Below are 18,703 nucleotides of genomic sequence, written 5' to 3'. Positions count from 1 at the left end.
CATTAAAGCGGTACGTGAGCTGGGTTGAGAACGTCAAAATTTTAAGTTTTTTTTTTTGTTTTAATAATTAATATATGTTCAAATTAATATTTCATTTATTTTAATTTGTCAAATTTATAAATAAAAATATTAAAAAAAATTATCAAATTTTCTCTTGATTTTAAATAATTAGCTTAAAATTTAAAAATATTTATAAAAAAATAATATCACAAGTAAAAATTAATGTTTATTAATCATGGGTTATATTTTTTTAAATATTGCTTTTATTTTTATAATTTATAATTTTAATTTTTTTACAATTTTGTTTTTTATTTTTATAATTGGGTTAATAATTAAAATGTTTTAATATTTACAGAAATTATAATAAAACAATTTTTTTTTTTTTAATAAAATAATTTTCCCACCCCCACGCGCGGAGTATATGAACAAATCTTTGAAGAACGTTTTGTGGAAGATAGAAACACTCATCGAAATTATTCTCCGGCGGTAGCCCTCAGAATTTAATCAACGAGCAGGTGGAAGGATGTCTTTGATTCTTGAAATCACATTCAAAATTACCTGTTTTACTTCAATTGTTTATAGTATTTCTTTGAGATTTGGTCTCATCTCTTATCTTCTGTGTTTGTTTCAATGGAAAAGTTTGTTTCCGCGGAGAAAATCTTGCGTTTTCGAAGCATTTGAAATCGCGTGGATTCATGATTATATCGGCTCTTTTCTGTGTAGAGAACATCTTAGCATAAAATTTCCAGTCGTGAAGAATTTGGTTTGTTCTGAATTTTTGCTGTTTTGTTCGTAGGTTGTTGCGATTTTGAAGTGAGGAGAAAATATTGAAGAGAAAGGGAGACAGCGGAATCGAGAAGGAGATTCATGAGTTCGTCTTCAGTAATCACTCCAGAAGATGTGTTGGAGTCGCTGATGAATGATGGTACTATCGATTCTCTTAGGTTGAAGATCATCAACCAGCTCAAAGCCAATGTTAGTCTCGCTTCCTCCGTAATCATGTTTTAATTTCTTTGGGTTTCAAATTGGCATCATTGAACTGATTCAACCATGTAATCTTTAGCTCACAATTAAACAAATTTGGGATGCTTGTTTTGAGATTTTGATAAGCCTAAGATTATCAAGTTTGGGTGAAATAAGTTGTAGAAACCAAGTCGGATTAACAAACTTGTAATCTTGGTAACTCACATACCAAACATTGGTTTAAGTTATTGAGGAACTTGGAGCTATGTCAACTGAATCATTCTCTCTAGTGTTCTTAGGAAGTAAAGTTATACATTATCTCATTGGGGTGTCAATAGCTGATAGAATCTACTCACTTCTATTGTGAATTCATGGCTTTTCTGTTTGTAAGAAAAATTGTATGTTCTCTTGAGATTTCTTTTGTTCTATTAGTTTATCTAGCAGTTGTTTGAATTTGAATTTCATAAGGTGATAATGTGATTGAGTGGTCTTTGAGCCGTTGTTTTTGGGCTGCGCATTTGACGAGTCTCTCTGATGTATATTTTCCTTGTTGTAGGAGGAGCTTAAGAACACCACCATTAAAATGGTAGAACAGAGCAAAGTCCTCAACACGCCTGGGGCAGAGAAACAGACCAAAAGAGAGTTATTTGATGCTCTTCGACAGGAACTCGAGTCAGTATTATCTCTACTTTATCGTTTAAATGTCTCCTCTCTTCTTTATACATGTTTCCGTGAGCTGAACTGAACACGAGCAGGCACTTAAAACTTCATCACAGCATGTAATTTAAATTTGTTGAAAGGATTGCACACTTAGTTTTTAGTTTTCCATCTTGTGAGGTCTGTGGTTGAAGCATATTCAAGTTACTACAAATACAAATATTTGAATGAGCATGAGTCCTGAAGAGAGTTATTTGTTTCCATCAGGAACAGAAACTTTATTAACAATAAATTCTTGCAAAATAATTGAAGAGAATACAACATCCACTAGCTTTAAAAAAGCAGATTATGTATCCTCGTATGCGTTGACGGTTTCAGAATGTCGTACCACGTCTGGAATGTTCATGATGATTGTCCGTTTAAGAGAATTCCTCTATTTCTCTCTCTCTCTCTCTCCCTCCCCCTTTTCTCTTTTTCCTTACTAATTGTGCATCTGTTTAAACGATTTGCTGAACAAAGTGTAAAGTGAACAGAAGTCTTAATACATGTTTAGGTTTCTGATAATTTTACTACTCTTGGATGTTATGCAGAGCACCCGTGCTTGAGAAAGCCTCTAAATCTGTTTGGGAATTGATTTTGGACAACGGTGGATTGGGCAAAGAAATAAACGACACAGTCGAAAAAGTATTTTGTCGACTGAGTGGCAAGGAACTTCCATTGTTTCCTCCTGAAAATGGGGATATCCCATCGGTCAAAGAAACTGAGAACGACAAAGGGAAGGGAAAAGAACCTGAAGATGATTATCACAAGGAGAAATCACAACCTCTTAGGAAAAGGAGTTTCATTGACATGAATGGCAAAGACGAAAACAATGTCGTAGATGGAGCTGGGGAAAATCTAGCTGCAACTGAGGAACATAGTAGGTCACCTTAGTCGAGTTTGAAGACAAAAACATGTCATGAACCATGCTAGGATGGCAGGTCTTGCAGGTCTGTGATTATTAGCTCGAGTTTTTCGTACTTAATCTGATGAGCATGGCCTGTCAAACACAAATGAAACTCGACACTATGCACGCAGCACATGCAATTGATGGGTCCGAAATTATGTTTGTGTGGATGTATATGAACACTTCCATGATCTTTAATGCTCTGGTTAGGAAATAGGACAGTTAGTGGTTAAAAAACTAGCTTTTGTAGCCTAATCTATCCATGTCAATGCTATGAAAAACAATACAAATATTGATTGGCGTTGTTGTGCAGTACTTAGTAGATTACATCACTGATTAAGTCTCCAGAATCTGTTCTTTTTTCCTGTTCTGTTGGCAGTGTTGTGTGTTACTCTGATTTGTGTTGAATTAGATTTTGAGTGTTCTAACTTCAATTTAAACTAGATTTCAGTGGTGGTTCAAAGGCAGACTGGTTGGTTTATAGGTCTAGAGCCAAGAGGCAAATTTTATTTGGAGTCAGGGCCTTGTGCAAGCTCTACATCGAATGCCGTTATGACAGATGCTTGGAATTTTTGGTTTAATTATGTACTTACCCTTGCAACTTGACTAACTTAACTAGTTTGTTGTTAGTCCATTATTAGTAAATATTGTCCTCTTTGAGTTTTTCCTCCGGAGCTTACCTCAAAGTTTTAAAAGGGTGAGGGAGAGCTTTCCATACCTTTGTAAGGAAGCTGTCTCTCAAGGTTTTAAAACGCGTCTACTAGAGGGAGGATTTCATACCCTTGTAAGGAAGCTTTCCGTCTTCGGCTTCCTCTCAAGGTTTTAAGATGCCTCTTATGGGCTTCTACTTAAGGTTTTAAAACGTGTATGTTAGGGAGAGGAGGTTTCCGCATCCTTATGAGGAAACTATCTCTCCTTAACTTCCCCGGAAAGTTTTGAAACACATCTGCTGCTAGGGAGAGGTTTTCACCCCCTTTGTAAGAAAGAGCCTCAAAGTTTGAAACACATCTGCTAGGGAGAGGTTTCCACACCCCGTAAGAAAGAGCTTCTCGTTCTAAAGTTTTGAAACACATCTATTAGGGAGAGATTTCCACGCCCCTTGTAAGAAATGTTTCTTTCCATTAGGGAGAGATTTTCACGCCCTTACAAGGTTCGTTCCTCTCTTCAACCAAAGTAGGATCTCACATTCAATTTTGTATCTATCTAGTTCATAAATTTTAAAAAAATATCTAATAGATCATAGTACGTGAATATAAAAAACTGTCTAATGATAAAAAATTCAAGAATCGAACATGAAATTAATATATAACCCAACCTACATATATTTTTTAAAAATTTTATCACATAACAATTAAGTTGGACAACCCAACCGATGTAGAATTATCATTCATCAACAGTTGGGACATGAACAGTCCAAAGAAGCTTCTTATTACACACTGAAAAGAGAGAAACAGGTCTAAAAAAATGATGATATTAATAATTAAAGCCTCCCTCCATCAATGGAGACATTTAAAAATAATACACTTTTTTGAGTAGTTCTTATCATAAATAAAGTAATGAAGAAACCCAGATGGATACTAACTCTAAAGTATGTATTCTTCAAATATGAAAATTTTATTTATCCTCAAATGCCAGGTTGAATATCTGGCTGTACTCATCCACAAAATGAACTTCAAGACCTTCTTTCACATTTGAAGCAAGCTCATCGAAGTCCCTCCTGTTTGCTGAAGGGAATATTATTGTCTTTACCCCACTTCTTCTTGCAGCTATTGTTTTCTCCTTCACCTGTAAGAACAGCATAGGTGAGGATAAGCAATTTGAATAATACGATAAACGATTGAAACCGACGAAATGGACTTAAAACCAAACCGACATTGACAAAATTTGTCTAGCTCGAACTGATGGACAGATTTTGTTGAGGATTGTTGGGAGGGAGTCCCTCGTTGGCTAATTTAGGGATGATCATGAGTTTATAAGTATGGAATACATCTCCATTGGCATGAGGCCTTTTGGGGAAACCCAAAGCAAGCCATGAGAGCTGATGCTCAAAGTGAACAATATCATACTACTATGGAGACTCGTGATTCCTAACATGGTATCAGAGTTAATGCCTTTAACTTAGCCATGTCAATAGAATCCTCAAGTGTCAACAAAAAAATTGTGAGCCTCGAAGGTGTAGTCAAAAGTGATTCAAGTGTCGAACAAAAAAGTTGTGAGCCTCAAAGGTGTAATCAAAAGTGACTCAAGTGTTAAACAAAGGGTGTACTTTGTTTGAAGGCTCCAGAGAAGGAGTCAAGCCTCGATTAAGAGGAGGCTGTTCGAGGGTTTCATAGGACTCGGAGGAGGCTCTATAATATACTTTGTTCTAGGGGAGGACTGTTGAGGATTGTTGGGAGAGAGTCCCACGGACTGATTTAGGGAATGATCATGGGTTTATAAGTAAGGAATATATCTTTATTGGTACGAGGCCTTTTGGAAAAGTCCAAAGCAAAACAATGAGAGCTTATACTCAAAGTGGACAATATCATACCATTGTGAAGAGGTGTGATTCCTAACCTGTTTTTTTGTTTTATACTAAATAAAATCAAATTGAACTGATGGACTGTTTCACCAGTTTTTTCGATTTTTCTCAACTCCTACTAGGACTTTGATTTAAGCAGTATTTCTAAATTTAGGACGTTGGCATGAAAAGGAGATTATAGCAAGTGTTTAGAACTCTTCAACTTACCCCACCAATTGGGAGAATTTTTCCAGTCAAAGTTACTTCTCCAGTCATGGCAAGATCCTTTTTGACAGGCTTCTTCATGGCAAGTGACAACAGAGATGTTATCATGGTGCAACCAGCACTTGGCCCGTCCTTGGGCGTTGCTCCAGCAGGAACGTGAAGGTGAAGCTTGGTATTTGCAAAGAAGGGGTTATCTGGTTCTTTTTCGAGCAATATCGCTCGGGAAAGTGTGTGAGCAATTTGTGCACTTTCTTTCATGACATCTCCAAGCTGCCCAGTTATATGAAGCGCCCCTTTCCCATCTCCTTGCTCAACTTGAGTAGTTTCTATGTAGAGAGTGGAGCCTCCCATGGCGGTCCAAGCAAGCCCCATCACAACTCCGACCGGTGTCTGGTCATAAATTCGGTCTGCATGGAAAACTGGTTTCCCCACATAAACAGATAGATTTGACGAGTCAACAAGGACTTTCTCAATTTCATTGGTGACTTCTGATTCATCCTGCAAAAGCCATGAAAAATTCAGGACATGAAATCAGACATGGAGCAAGGACATGACTTCGGTAGCGACATTGCTCAAGATAACTCCAATTCGGTTAGATTCTAGCGTCCAGCTATATTTCATAAATACCTTGGCATCCACAGGTTGATTGGGATGCGAATCATCGGCTAGAAGATCACCCGACATCTTCGATTCAGCCTTCTGTTCTTGGCTACTTACTTTGATCAATTCACTATCACTCTGAATTTCACTTCCACTGTTTTGACTCGATTCATCTAAGAGTTCGACTTTCTCTTCATTAGATTCAACAACCTCCGCTGGTGCAGGTTCATCTGATGCTCCTTGTCTTACAAGCTGAAGAGCAATCTGCCACATTCCAAACAAAATTATATGGTAAGGTTCCTGCTTTTTTATACAATGGCAAGGTTCTTTATACGATTCAGGCAACAGCTCCAAGATGTATCACAGAAAATTCAAACATGTACAATTGGTTTAGCACAGAATATATCTTCTAATGGCTTCTCACAAGATTATTCTAACAGCTGAGTTCTTTCACAAACCTTACGATAGATCTTTTCAATGTGCTTCTGGAGATTTCTGACCCCTGCTTCTCGACAGTAGTTTTCGATGAGACCAAGAAGGGCCGCATCAGTCACTTCGACCTGAAATTAGTTGGAATTATACATTTTCATGGTATCCTCTGGTTATAGGTGCCTCAGAGAGAGAGGGAGGAAGAAACAGACCTGTTCAGGTTTAATACCACACGCTTCGCGTGTAGCTTTCTCCAAGTAGTCTCTTGCAATGTGCATCTTCTCATCGGTAATATATCCAGCAATGGCAATGACTTCCATCCTATCGAGAAGAGGATTCGGTATCATTTCAACAACATTCGCCGTGCAGACAAAAAGAACCTGTAATGGACATTTGCAAATGGTAAGCTACTTTTAGTAAACCTTGTACCCCAACTTCACATGCCAACTTCCACTTAACCGAATTCTAAAATATAAATCTTATGACCGACAGAGAAATTTATCACCTTAACCCACCTTTGAAAGGTCAATTGGAACGTCAAGATAATGGTCCAAAAAGTTAGCATTCTGCTCAGGATCAAGAAGCTCCAACAAAGCACTAGCGGGATCTCCAGCATGACCTCCTCTTCCAAGCTTCATGAAGCAAGATACAAGATAAAAAGAATACCAAAATTATGAAGTCTCAGTTAAAATTGTGTCGAAAGACGTATTTTTCAAGGAATATATCAAATGAACAATAGACTTTGTACTCGCCAAAGAATATATCTAATGAACTGACTACGCCTGAACAAGGTAAATCAGGTACATTCTTATAATATATGTGTGCGTGCACGTGTTGATAGATATGTTTTAGAATCAATCAGACCATTAGAGCTCCAAATACCTTGTCTATCTCATCAATCAGGACAAGAGGATTAGCAGTTCCAACATTTTTAAGACACTGCACCATCTTTCCTGGCATTGCACCAATATAGGTTCGCCGATGACCCTGGATGCAGTTTTGCAGTTAGAGAGTGTACATGCAATAACTTAGCAGCTGTACAAAGATACAGGTCAAAGAATAAGCTTAAGTACCTTAATTTCAGCAACATCAGCTAATCCTCCAACTGAAAATCGGAAGAATTTACGATTTAAGGCCCGGGCAATTGAGCGACCAATGCTAGTTTTCCCCACTCCAGGTGGACCAGAGAGACAAATGATTTTTCCTGTCATGTATTAACTCACTTGTTAACAAATTAAAAATACAATTATTTGTTTCTTTAAGATTAAAAAAGAAAAAAAAATAGTTTTTTTTTTTAAAAAAGAAAGATAAAACAGTAGCTAGTTGTCATTGATATATGTCACAAACAATCGATCAAGTCTTTTTATTTCAGCATCACCAACTGTCGAGAAATAAAGAATAATAATCAAGCATGATTCTGCCACATCGTACGCCTGAATATCATCAAATATCTCAAAAAAACAGGGCTGATTTTATCCATCAAAACATAGTTATCAAGAAAGACATCAGCAAGCCAGCAAAAACATGAAAGAAGAGAGTCAACAGGCATGGAACGAGTACTTCTTTATCATCATAGCACATATTTTTATCCACAATCAGAAAACAAAAAGGCACAAAAACCTTGTGAAGTCCCTCTGAGCTTTCCAACAGCAATAAACTCGAGGATTCTTTCCTTGACATCAGTTAATCCATAATGATCTTCATCTAGGATTTTTTGTGCACCGAGGACATCAAAATTCTCATCACTGCAGTTGTATAATGTAAAATAAGTGAAAAATGTCTCAATCTCCATCATTGCATCAGCAATCGTAAGTGTGTATTGCAGGTACAGAAGTTCAAATTCATAAACCTGTAAACTCCCCAAGGAAGTGCAGTCAACCAGTCCAGATAGTTTCGTGTAACATTAAACTCACTCGAACTGGCCTCCAATAGCTGCAGTTTTGTAAGCTCTTCTTCTATGACTTGCGCCACGTGTGGGGGACATTTGTCTTTGTTTGGTTCAAGTCTTTCCCTAAACTTTGCTGTAGCAGAAATAAATATTAGTATAACTATAATCAATGATAAAAAGATCAATGAAAAGCAAAGCCTAACATCGACCCTCCAGACTGCATCATTGTATTGAAGCTACCAACAAATTACCACCATAACATTTCAAGGATAGGAGTACATCTGAATTCATAATTAAGCATGCCCCCAGAAATTCAGGACTTTCCCTAAAATGATTAATTTTTCGAACTTTCGACATACAAACTCATTTGAGAGACTTTATAACCCACTCACATCTAGGGTCATCAACCTCTTGCAGACATCTTCTTAGTGGTTTATTCAATTAAAAATTGAGTTAGTTCACAGGAACTCTCCATGCAATTTATATCAGGTATATATACAGACCAAAATAGAATCCATCGCTCGAAAGTTTTAACATGGGCTCACTGAGAAAAGGCTAACCTGAAAGAGCTGTTTTGTCATCTGTCTCAAGTCCAAGCTCCTGAACATAGACATTCCAATAAAATGTCTCAAGAGTTTGAAACAAGAGGAAAACCTCGCTAGTAACAAGTAGCTAGTAAGTGGACAATATATTAGCAGATCGGTGACCACGTGATGAAAGTTGTACAAACCTTTTTAATGGCTTTAAGTTGCTCGTTCAACAAGTAACGACGTTGCTCACCACTTATTTTCTCCTCAATAGCCTTCGCTATAGATTCCTATTTTAACCATTTAAAGGATAATATCAGCAAGCCCAATCGCCTTCAATATATTAATAGGAGGAATATTTGTGAATCGAATTCAAAATTGTCAGACATATATCCGTCTTTCTATCATTCTTAGCATATTGATAAATAGCACCAAAAAGTGGGAGTTGAAAGAAAATGGATACTTGTGAAACTGTAAAGTTTTTCTGTCCTCATTCTTGTGTAAAGAGAATCACATAGATTGGGACTGGAGCCACTAGGCTCAGAGTATGCTATTCTTTTAGACAACCTCAGTCATTAGAAATTAAAACATATTCATGTAGAATCTATTTTAATTATAATGAAAATTAAAACCTCTACATGCATTTTCATATAGCAATAGACTAGCCTTATAAATTGTTCAAAATGTGAAATTATCAAGAAAACTTTCGCAACATACCTGAATCTTGTTTATTTCCATCTCCTTCTTCAATAACTCAAGTGTAAGTTTTAATCGTTTATACACCTAAATCAGAGGAAGAAAAAGAGTAAGAAACAAATAGAACCAACGAAATAACTGCAATGTTAATCGATGCTAGAATGCAACAAATTAAATCTATGACAATCATATCTATGAAGACAACTTTTTTTTTTTTTTTTTTTTTTTTTTTTTTGGTCTTAAAAATGTATAAAAATCTATCTTCCCACAGATGCCGCACAACCCATTATATCTACCAAGAGTTTAAGAGTCTCAATATCTGCTTACGTCTAATTCTTCAAGCACCTCCTGGCATTGTAATTTATTTGCTCCAGATATTGCTGCCCCAAAATCTGCTAATCTTGGAAAATTGAAATCGCCAATATGCTGCACCACAGAAAAAAAGAAGAATAAAAAAAAGTATCCTGAACAACCCCACATTACATATGACTAACCCTTGAAATGTAAATGGCGTCTGTCAAATATCTACTTACATCTAACTGTTCAAATACGCTTGGATTATTTTTTATGTTCGGGATTTTTTTTTTTTCTTTGATTTTCCTGTTTTTTTCTTTGTTTCTTTTCTTTCTTTTTTGTGGAGGGGGTACCTGGGTGTATGTTTGAACATGATCCCTCCATAGGGAACTGGTCTTTAAAACGTCCCTTAGGGTAGATATAACCTCAAATGAAGTTGCCTTTATAACATCATCATCCTTGTTATAAGGTTTATCCTGTAGAAAGTGCAATAAAAATTAGCAACACAGAATGAGAAAATCCATTCTCAAAGGAAACCTCAAGAAATGATTCGAATGAGAAATGTAGAACCACGTGCCTTGAGATGATCAACTTTCACAGTTAGGGGCTCCTCGCTAACCTATACAGAAATCGTAAGTACAGTCATTTTCCAGCTCTGTAATTCGCACAATCAAATAAAAGCCTAATACATAAACATTAAGACCATATATATTACGGCGCAATCTAAGTAGCTTTTAGGGTCATATAACAAATGGCAAGGGAAGAGAAAGGCAGAATGCCTATTTCTTATGCTATTCCTATATCCTATGTCTGAAATTATTCCTAGATCCTATTACCATCTCTGTAATTCGGAGTCTCCTGTGACCAATAAGCACCACCTGGTCTCCTTGGATACTTGAAATCTGAAATGGAAATAAAGAGCACATAGAATCAACCCCACTAAGAGCAAAAACGTTAGTGCTTGATACTGCTAAAGAAAAAGGGAAAAAATTAACACAAGTACCTGAGCAAGGGTGCCAACTTCATGAAGCCTATCATATAATTCTTTACCTTTCAAATCACTAATATTTTTTTCTGTCTCCGTTCCAGATACTAAACTAGGATCAGTTCCTGGTTCATCCTTAAGAAGGAACGTACCGGCATACGGAGCTTGCCTTCTTCTGCTTTCTTGCAGAGCGGCCAATAGTTTAGGATCCTGCAATATATCACATATCTCAAATCCCTTCCCCATAAACAAGTCAATGCCTCCAATATATTGGTTCAACGAGCAACATAAGAATTGACGCACAATTCAAATGTAAACAGCATGATACCAACATCACCAAAGAGAACAAAAGACCAAGATACATGAGAGCACTTCAACTTAAATGACAAGGCAATGTAGTCCAAGCGTGTCGAGAACATATGATACCTTCACATAAATTGGCATGTAGAATCCAGGAAATAATGGCCTGTGTGGCAATGGCAGCGCCAAAACCTGTTGAAAGAACAAACAAAACCATTTATCTTTGTTGTCAAGAAACATTTGGGATTAGTCAAATTAAGAATCAAACCGAACTAATCCAAGTATGAAACTTTTATAGGAGGTGATACGAAATGGAAGGTTTCACCATAATCCTACTACAATATCTAACTTGGTCTAGTTCAACCTCCCAAACTCAAATATGTCATAATGATGAAGTATTATCCTTCTTTTGTTCTTCTGTTCTTTCTCTTCAACCCTTCAGCCAAGTTAACTAAATTAAGATACCAAATTCAATCCTCGAAGTGCTCAACAATGTAGGGAGAATGGAACATTCAATCACTTTTTCCCTAGCATTCCTCATCCACACGTCGAGTAAAAATCAAAACTCAATACCAACCGTCATATAGTCCTCCGGCCGAGGATTCGTCGGAATGATAGCAGACGTAGATTTCGACTCAGCATCCTCCGCCCCTGCCTCCTCCACCTTAGCGTCGATTTCAACCACCGGTTGCGACCCATCACTGGCATCGGAGCAAAAAAACGCCCGACCACTCAACCTCGTGTTTCTCCCACCCAACCCTCTGAGAGACCCAAGAACCCTAACCAGAGGCGATTCCGATTCGGCTGCCGGCCGGAGACTCGGAGCCAGGCTGTGGAACCGGCTCCGAAAGCATGAGGAGTTCACAACCTTCAACATTGACTGGGAATCGAAAAACTACGTAATTTCTTAATGGAATTCTTGAAGGAGTTTCAGTGATTTCGCTAATTCGGATGGTGGTTCTGATCCACAACCGCCATTGACGAGGAAGAGCTTGGCCGAAAAGAAAACCCAAACTGAAGTAGGTTGGTCGTCCTAAAAACCCTTCGTAAACCCTCGGGTAGTGTGTGATTTTACTAAAATACCCCTATTCGATGTTGAATTGAATTACTTATTGCTCCATCATCACTTCAAATCCTTCTTAATCAGACGGTTATAAAGGTAAATTGGTAATTATTTTAATGCAAATTTAGTCCAATAATTTTTTTTTTTTTAAATTTAGATTTTAGTACCTATAATTTTTTAAAATTATTATGCTTTAATAAACCTTTATGTATAAATTTATAGTTTGATAAAAAATTTATAAATAATCTTTACTAAATTCTTAATATTTAAAATAGTAAAAATTAAATTTTAACTTTCACCAATTTTGAAATTTAACCTAAATATTTATCTTAATAGAAGTTTTAGATTTCATGATTTATATCACACGTTGCCCTCTGTGAATTAGTTCCAAGTAGAAATCTTGGTCTTTGATGTAGTTGCAATAAGTTTCCTTTTTTTCGTCGAGATTGAGTTGGTGTTCAGTGTCGGTACCTGAGTGAGAGTAGCCAAAGGGAACAGTCGGCCGGTGGGAGCGAGAAGTTTGGGATTCGAGTCACGTTTACGAGAATGTTCTAGAAAACGTGAGAGAGGGAGAGATTTTTTAGAGAGAGTTTAAAAGCAAGGTTGAAAAAAAGTTTATAAGTCGTAATATGGCCATAAGAAAAAGAAAAAAAAGGAACACCACAACTTAAATATCTTATAACTCGAGAAAGAATTGACAACTAGTCTCATCCCCTTGTTAGACATGATTTTGGTGGACAGTCATCTACCCCATATTGCAAGTCAAATATATATGTTTTAACTAGTTGAGCTATGCACAAATTGGTTATACATTAAATAATAATAATAATGTAATCCTATAAATTTTTTCACAGCTTTTTTCAAAGAGACTCGAACCTCGATCAGGAGATAGGGAGGATCCGACAAAAGTACAAAATTCCAATTGTTCAAAGAATCAGATCGGTTCTAGAAAAGGTAGGTGTCGAATTCAACCCGGGGGAAAGAACTGAAGATGTTTCCAATACCATTATCCTTTTTGCAATGACAAAGTTGTATGTGTTCCAAAGAAAAGTTGTTCATTTTTCAGGGTCTCGAAGGGGCGACTTGAGTGTCTAACCTCTAAGGTGAGGTCAAGGGCATTAATAGGAAAATGCACGCACTTGTAGTCGTTTCAAATGGGATCAAAAGGCCTTTTGTTTCAAGCTTCCGAGATCGATATATCCCTCTCAAAACCTAGCCGGTTAAATCGATACCTTTTTTAAGAACCAATAGATATAAATCACCTAAAAGTCAACCAATATGCAAGATTACAAAACTACAAAAGCTGCATAAACTCATAATCCCCTACAATACATTAATTTCTCAGATCTAAACAAATGCTACATAAATTTTCAGCTCATCAACCTTTGTTCATAACAAAATTCATGATGCTACACCTCTTTAAGCCTCAAATCCTTCCCTTCCGTTCAGATTTCATAGCAAACTTGTAAACTGTTCTTCCCCTTTCTCTAACAGTGTCTGCCCTGAATCAAGGACTTCCTCCTTTGCTCATTTTCTCTTGTTTCCATGTAGCCTGGCCGCATTAACTGACATATGAGTCAACAACATAGTGATATTAGATATAAAGCCAAGATTAGAACAACAAAGTTCTTTACAGACAGTAACACAATTTGTCGTAACTGAACCACGGCCTCTGCTGATAACAATAAATAATGTCTCGATATGGTCGTACGAGCAAAAACTATCTATTGATGAAGTAAATAGCCTATGCTCAATCTTATTTGACCGTGCTGCAGATAGTCAGAAGGATTCAAGCATAAAAAAGAAGGTTGAGAGAATAGACCAAATCAAAGTCTCTTTCGTTTAGTATTGACATGGTCGTACGAGCAAAAACTTTCTATTGATGAAGTAAATAGCCTATGCTCAATCTTATTCGACCGTGCTGTAGATAGTCACAAGGATTCAAGCATAATAAAAAAGGTTGAGAAACTAGACCAAATCAAAGTCGAACCTCACAAGCAAGTTCTTCCTTTGTGCATAACTGTACGGTAATGCCTTCGAAGAACGGACTCGTTCGATGAAAAAAGTGTGAGGAATCGTACGAGGTTTCAGATGAAAGCAGAAATACCATGAAGTTAATACAAGGAGGTGACTTTGTTCCTCGTTTGGATCCAGTTGAAAAGTAAGAAACCATCGATGAAACGAAATCGGTAGAACGGAGCAATGTTTCAATGCTTGGATCATATCATGTAGATGAGCAAAATATAAGAAATATCACACAGTTTTTTTTTTTTTCCCCATTCATCTAGTCATGCAGGTAACTAAATCTCTCGCAATTCGAGACATACAGAGTCATAAACCGTAATCGTAAGACTACTCTAATTTCCTTCACGACAAGATAGCTACAAGAGGATGACAGATACGGTTAGCGAGCGCGTTCTATGACTTTCATATAAATCAGTTTCTACAAGACAAAATACGATCGCATTATACGATCAGGCTTACTATGTCATACGTCGTGGTAAACAGTTTTAACTAATAAAAGAGAACAAAAATTGCACTCAAATTTTATATGGCAGAATAAAACTGAAGGATCTTACCTTTTCAAAACTTGTTGCCGACTCTAATGAGATCCATAAATTGGCAAAAATAACCACTCCCCTCCAGTCGAAACCATTTCCGAAGCCAAGACAATAGCCTGTTAAGTCTCCTCCTCGCTGTCCTCTTCATAGTCAGAATCCGATTCATCATACCGGGGTTGTGTAAGAGAACTCATATCGAACGTTGGTGCAGTTTCCATCTCCTCCATATCTATGGTGTCGTAGGTCATCCTTTCAGCGAACTTTTCATCGGAACAATTGAGGAGCCATGAAAGAGAACAGGTAACTCCCTTCTGTACAACCTTCCTATGTCTAGGCTTTATTGTGGACTCCAGACCATACGTAAAGAACACAGGAAAAGCGACCAGATCGTCTAAAGGCCTTCCCATCTCCTTTTGGAAGAACTGAAAGCTGTGTTTCATTATGTCAAGATTCAATGCAAGCAACTGGGGACAACCTATAACCATGTTCTTTACTTGCTGCAAGGAAAACCCGCAACTTTTTAAGAAATCGACATGGCTGTTCACAGCCGAACTGCTAAGGCTAACAACTTGTGGCATCTTTTCAATTATAGTGCCGAAGTTATCGTTATCCAATTCAATTATCGATTTTAGTAAGTTCCTTTGACTTGGAAGCTTAGTCTCAAGGTCCATTCCTATGATCTCGGCATACTGTGCAACTATAGAAGAAAGATATGCTTCTCTCACATTAAACTCCAAGAGCAATTGGATGTTGGGTTTGACCCTTTTTTCCAATCCGAACCCGAGAATGTGTGGTCGTTTCTCTATTAACCTAGCCACTGCTAATCTTGGAATTCCCAAACTTTCAAGATATTCTACGAAAGGCTTGATTACTCGAGCAACCCTCATTCCCAAAATTTCAGGGTACTTGGTTAAAACCCCTCCGATTTCTCTTCTTGCCACTCCGATTCCTACCAAGTATGCCACTGAAGTGCTCATGGTTCCCTCAAGCTTAAACCCCAATACTTCTGGATATCTCTCAAGAACGCGCGGGATATCACTTGGTTTAATATCCATGCCCTGAAGATATTTGACTACTGGACCAAGGTCCACAACGACGCTGGAATGGAGGACTTGCGGATACCTTCTTAAAAACTCGGTGAAAGTAGATTTCCTAACACCCAATTTACCAAGGTAATCAAGTACTGGTACCATATTTTTCTTAACACTGCAGCCAAGAACAAGGGGGTAGTTATTTATATCTTCAATGGTAAGTCCTAGTTTGAGAAGAAAATCGACACGTTCCTTCATAACATCAACTGTTACTGGAAGCTCCAATCCATCAAGTTCATCAGGAACAATACCAATTCCACGCAAGAACTCGTAAACCTTTGCACGATTTTCCTGTCTCACATTCTTCATTTCCACTAAGCTAGGGCGACTATATAACGATGAAGCACTTCCCTCTTTTCTACTCACTTTAGAACTGTAAGGCTTTGATGTAATAGTAGAATGCAGTGATTTAGATACTGTTCTCCTATCACCACGAGAGTACTGTAACTTTGTAATCAAACCCCTCCTTTTCTCATGGTTAGGAGACGTTTGAAAAGTTGATGTCGTAATAAATTTGAATTTCTGACATTTAAGGGTAGGCATCTCGAGTAACATGATGGAAAAATTAGGTTTTACCACACCAGTATGGCCTCTGATCATCATAACTCTAGGTTTTGCACCCCTGCGCCTGGAAAAACTGCATATATGTTACAATTTAAAAAATAATAATAAGAAAATAAGAAAAAATAAATATATCTATGAATAACAAAATACTGTACAAGATGAATTAACCGACCTCTACTTACACGATAACACTACAATACTAAAGTTCACTAAAAATTTGATTTAGATTACCTACTAGTTCACGTATTGACGATCCATATCCACTTCCAAAGTACTACATAGTCCAGAATTTCTAAACAATTGAATCAGCATCAAATTATATTCAAAACTTTAAAAGAAAAACGAGGAAGAACCAAAACGAGAGAGACAGAGAGAGAGCCATATCAACTGGTTCATTTAAATAGAGGAAGTCTCTCCATTGCAAACGGAAAAGAGTTTCCTCCTCGCTGTTTGAGATAAAGCACTCTCCTAAACAAACCTCACAAGGGTCTATCCCCTTGCAGATGAAGGAGAAGTAACCCTCCTCGATTTTCTTCAAATGCAGGGCAGACTCAGTGTCCTACTGAAATTTCGATAGGTTTACTCCTTCAATCATAGATAGGTTTCCTTTTGAAGTAATGAACTTGGTTTATCTTATACTCAAATGAACTTTTACTGAGGATTCAATATTACCATATGGATCATTTCAGATAATTTGGTGAACAGTTGAAATGAGCATGAAAAAGTTATCGATACTTTTTTTATCTTTTAAGTTGTTCTGTTAGATTAGTTGTTCAAGGCCTCTAAATTTATAATCAAATAATGTTCGTGTTGAACTAATGGCCGTGTAAGGTAGGTTAGTATTACACAACTTACAATGAAAGCATTGTGAATCTCATTCGTATTCATTCTTTTTTGTGAGATCTCAAATCGGTTGGAGAGGGGAACAAAACATTCCTTATAAGAGTATGGAAACCTCTCCCTAGTAGACGCGTTTTAAAACCTTGAGAGAAAGCCGAAAGAGTATAATATCTGCTACCGGTAGGCTTGGGCTAAGGGGAAAGGGTTGGCATGAAATAGGCATTGAGTGGAACGAAATAACTAGGTGGTAGAGTTGTGAAAACATCATATAGTTTTCAATACCGACTCTTCGAACCGTTCAGACATCCATCCCCTATGCACATAGCAGTAAACTCAAAATATATATGTATATCAAGGAGTTGCTAACTTCCCAGAGATAGTCATGCTACATACAAGATCACAACAATTTGCAGATTCACAAACTTACAGAAACACATAATTAAGCATAAGACAACCCTAGAAAAACAACAAATTATCAACGTATGGAGTCCAGTTCCTAAAAATTCGCATAGAAACATCCCAATTTCAGTCAAACCCACAAAAACTCAGAGAATAAAACATCCAAACTTCCATTTCCACAAAAATTAAAAGATGTTCCACATGTAAAATTCAGTACGAAAACTAATTTACCTTAGATTTCTATGATCAGACTAAGTCGAGTAAGAGCTTGAAGGCCTGCGATGGCGAAGAGCGCGGAATGTGAGAAGCCAATGAACCGAGAGGTGAGCACGTGGATTTCTCAGCTGCAGTGAAGTGAAGCAGAGCAAGGAATCGCCATGGAAGCGAGGATAAGTAAAGCTGTAGAATATAAGCAGCCCGCTGGAGATGGAGAGGGTGGGCGGATAGGGTTATTTTTCAAAATATTGGAATTTGGAAATTTGTGCCTTTGTGAATATCTAATTTTGTAATTTAAATAAATCTAAAAATTAATTTCCATTTTATTATTAAAAAATTAAATTAAATTATAGTCTTTTATTATTTTTCCATGTAAATTTTTTTAATATATTCTTAAAAATTATATAATTTAACCAATTTCATTAAAAATTAACGTAAAAAATTTTGAAAAATTGGAAGTATTGAAATTAAAATGTATTTTAATAAATTCTAATTTTATTTTAGTTTTAATTAAATATATATTAAAAAAAATTAACGTTTTAATTTTATTTTTTGTGTGGTTAGATCTCTAAAACTATATATTTACTGTCTCGTTCTTCCTTGATAATTGTAGTGTTGGAATTAAACGCTCGTGTCTGGTTCATTACTATGATCAGGTGGACTATCTTATTCTTCGATATAATACCGCACACGTGAGTGTTGCATGACATTTTCCATATTGTAACGACATTTCCTTCGTCCACCGAACACATCTTACCAGTCATATTTATATTTAATTTTTAGGCTAAATTAAAAATAAAAAATAATAATAAAAAACACTCTCCAATAGATTTGTCTTTTTAAGTAGTAATATTCCAAGGAGTGTCACTAAAATCTGTCCTACTAACCTGGACAATCTCTCGGGGGAAATGTCTGGGTTGACATGTATATTGTTCTCGATGGTGGAGCGTAATCAATTT

General features: G+C 36.7%; 3 protein-coding genes across 4 annotated transcripts; 1 reads left to right on the top strand and 2 right to left on the bottom strand.

The window, feature by feature from the left end:
- The first annotated feature begins 403 nt into the window (after positions 1–403).
- Positions 404–2,858, top strand: LOC111798060 (antigenic heat-stable protein). The gene is made up of 4 exons (XM_023681014.2): positions 404–515; positions 797–975; positions 1,520–1,635; positions 2,211–2,858. Exons 2-4 carry the CDS (start codon positions 868–870, stop codon positions 2,551–2,553), a joined length of 567 nt encoding a protein of 188 aa, XP_023536782.2. The 5' UTR covers positions 404–515; positions 797–867; the 3' UTR covers positions 2,554–2,858.
- Positions 2,859–3,911: 1,053 nt separating this feature from the next.
- On the bottom strand, positions 3,912–12,035 carry LON1 (lon protease 1). The gene is made up of 20 exons (XM_023682030.2): positions 11,588–12,035; positions 11,137–11,202; positions 10,729–10,920; positions 10,562–10,627; positions 10,303–10,344; positions 10,079–10,201; positions 9,759–9,857; positions 9,453–9,518; positions 8,939–9,025; positions 8,769–8,808; positions 8,170–8,341; positions 7,941–8,065; positions 7,394–7,524; positions 7,203–7,307; positions 6,836–6,952; positions 6,533–6,700; positions 6,350–6,451; positions 5,919–6,155; positions 5,295–5,789; positions 3,912–4,351 (listed from the first exon to the last, which is right to left on the bottom strand). The coding sequence occupies exons 1-20, from the start codon at positions 11,885–11,887 to the stop codon at positions 4,181–4,183; spliced, it is 2,904 nt and encodes a 967-aa protein (XP_023537798.1). The 5' UTR covers positions 11,888–12,035; the 3' UTR covers positions 3,912–4,180.
- A 1,251-nt stretch (positions 12,036–13,286) lies between these two features.
- On the bottom strand, positions 13,287–17,974 carry BSM (Mitochondrial transcription termination factor family protein). Of its 2 annotated transcripts, none has more exons than XM_023682339.2 (3): positions 17,760–17,974; positions 14,653–16,362; positions 13,287–13,638 (listed from the first exon to the last, which is right to left on the bottom strand). In XM_023682339.2, exon 2 carries the CDS (start codon positions 16,326–16,328, stop codon positions 14,754–14,756), a length of 1,575 nt encoding a protein of 524 aa, XP_023538107.2. In that variant the 5' UTR covers positions 16,329–16,362; positions 17,760–17,974; the 3' UTR covers positions 13,287–13,638; positions 14,653–14,753. The 2 variants fall into 2 exon arrangements, with proteins under 2 accessions (XP_023538107.2, XP_023538106.2); XM_023682338.2 differs by having other exon boundaries at positions 14,653–16,353.
- Positions 17,975–18,703: the final 729 nt, after the last annotated feature.

This window comes from Cucurbita pepo, chromosome 7, assembly GCF_057944985.1.
Source record: "Cucurbita pepo subsp. pepo isolate OVF chromosome 7, ASM5794498v1, whole genome shotgun sequence".
Taxonomy (NCBI): Eukaryota; Viridiplantae; Streptophyta; class Magnoliopsida; order Cucurbitales; family Cucurbitaceae; genus Cucurbita; species Cucurbita pepo.
Note: the sequence above shows the minus strand (reverse complement) of the source record. Positions and strands in the feature narration are given on the sequence as shown.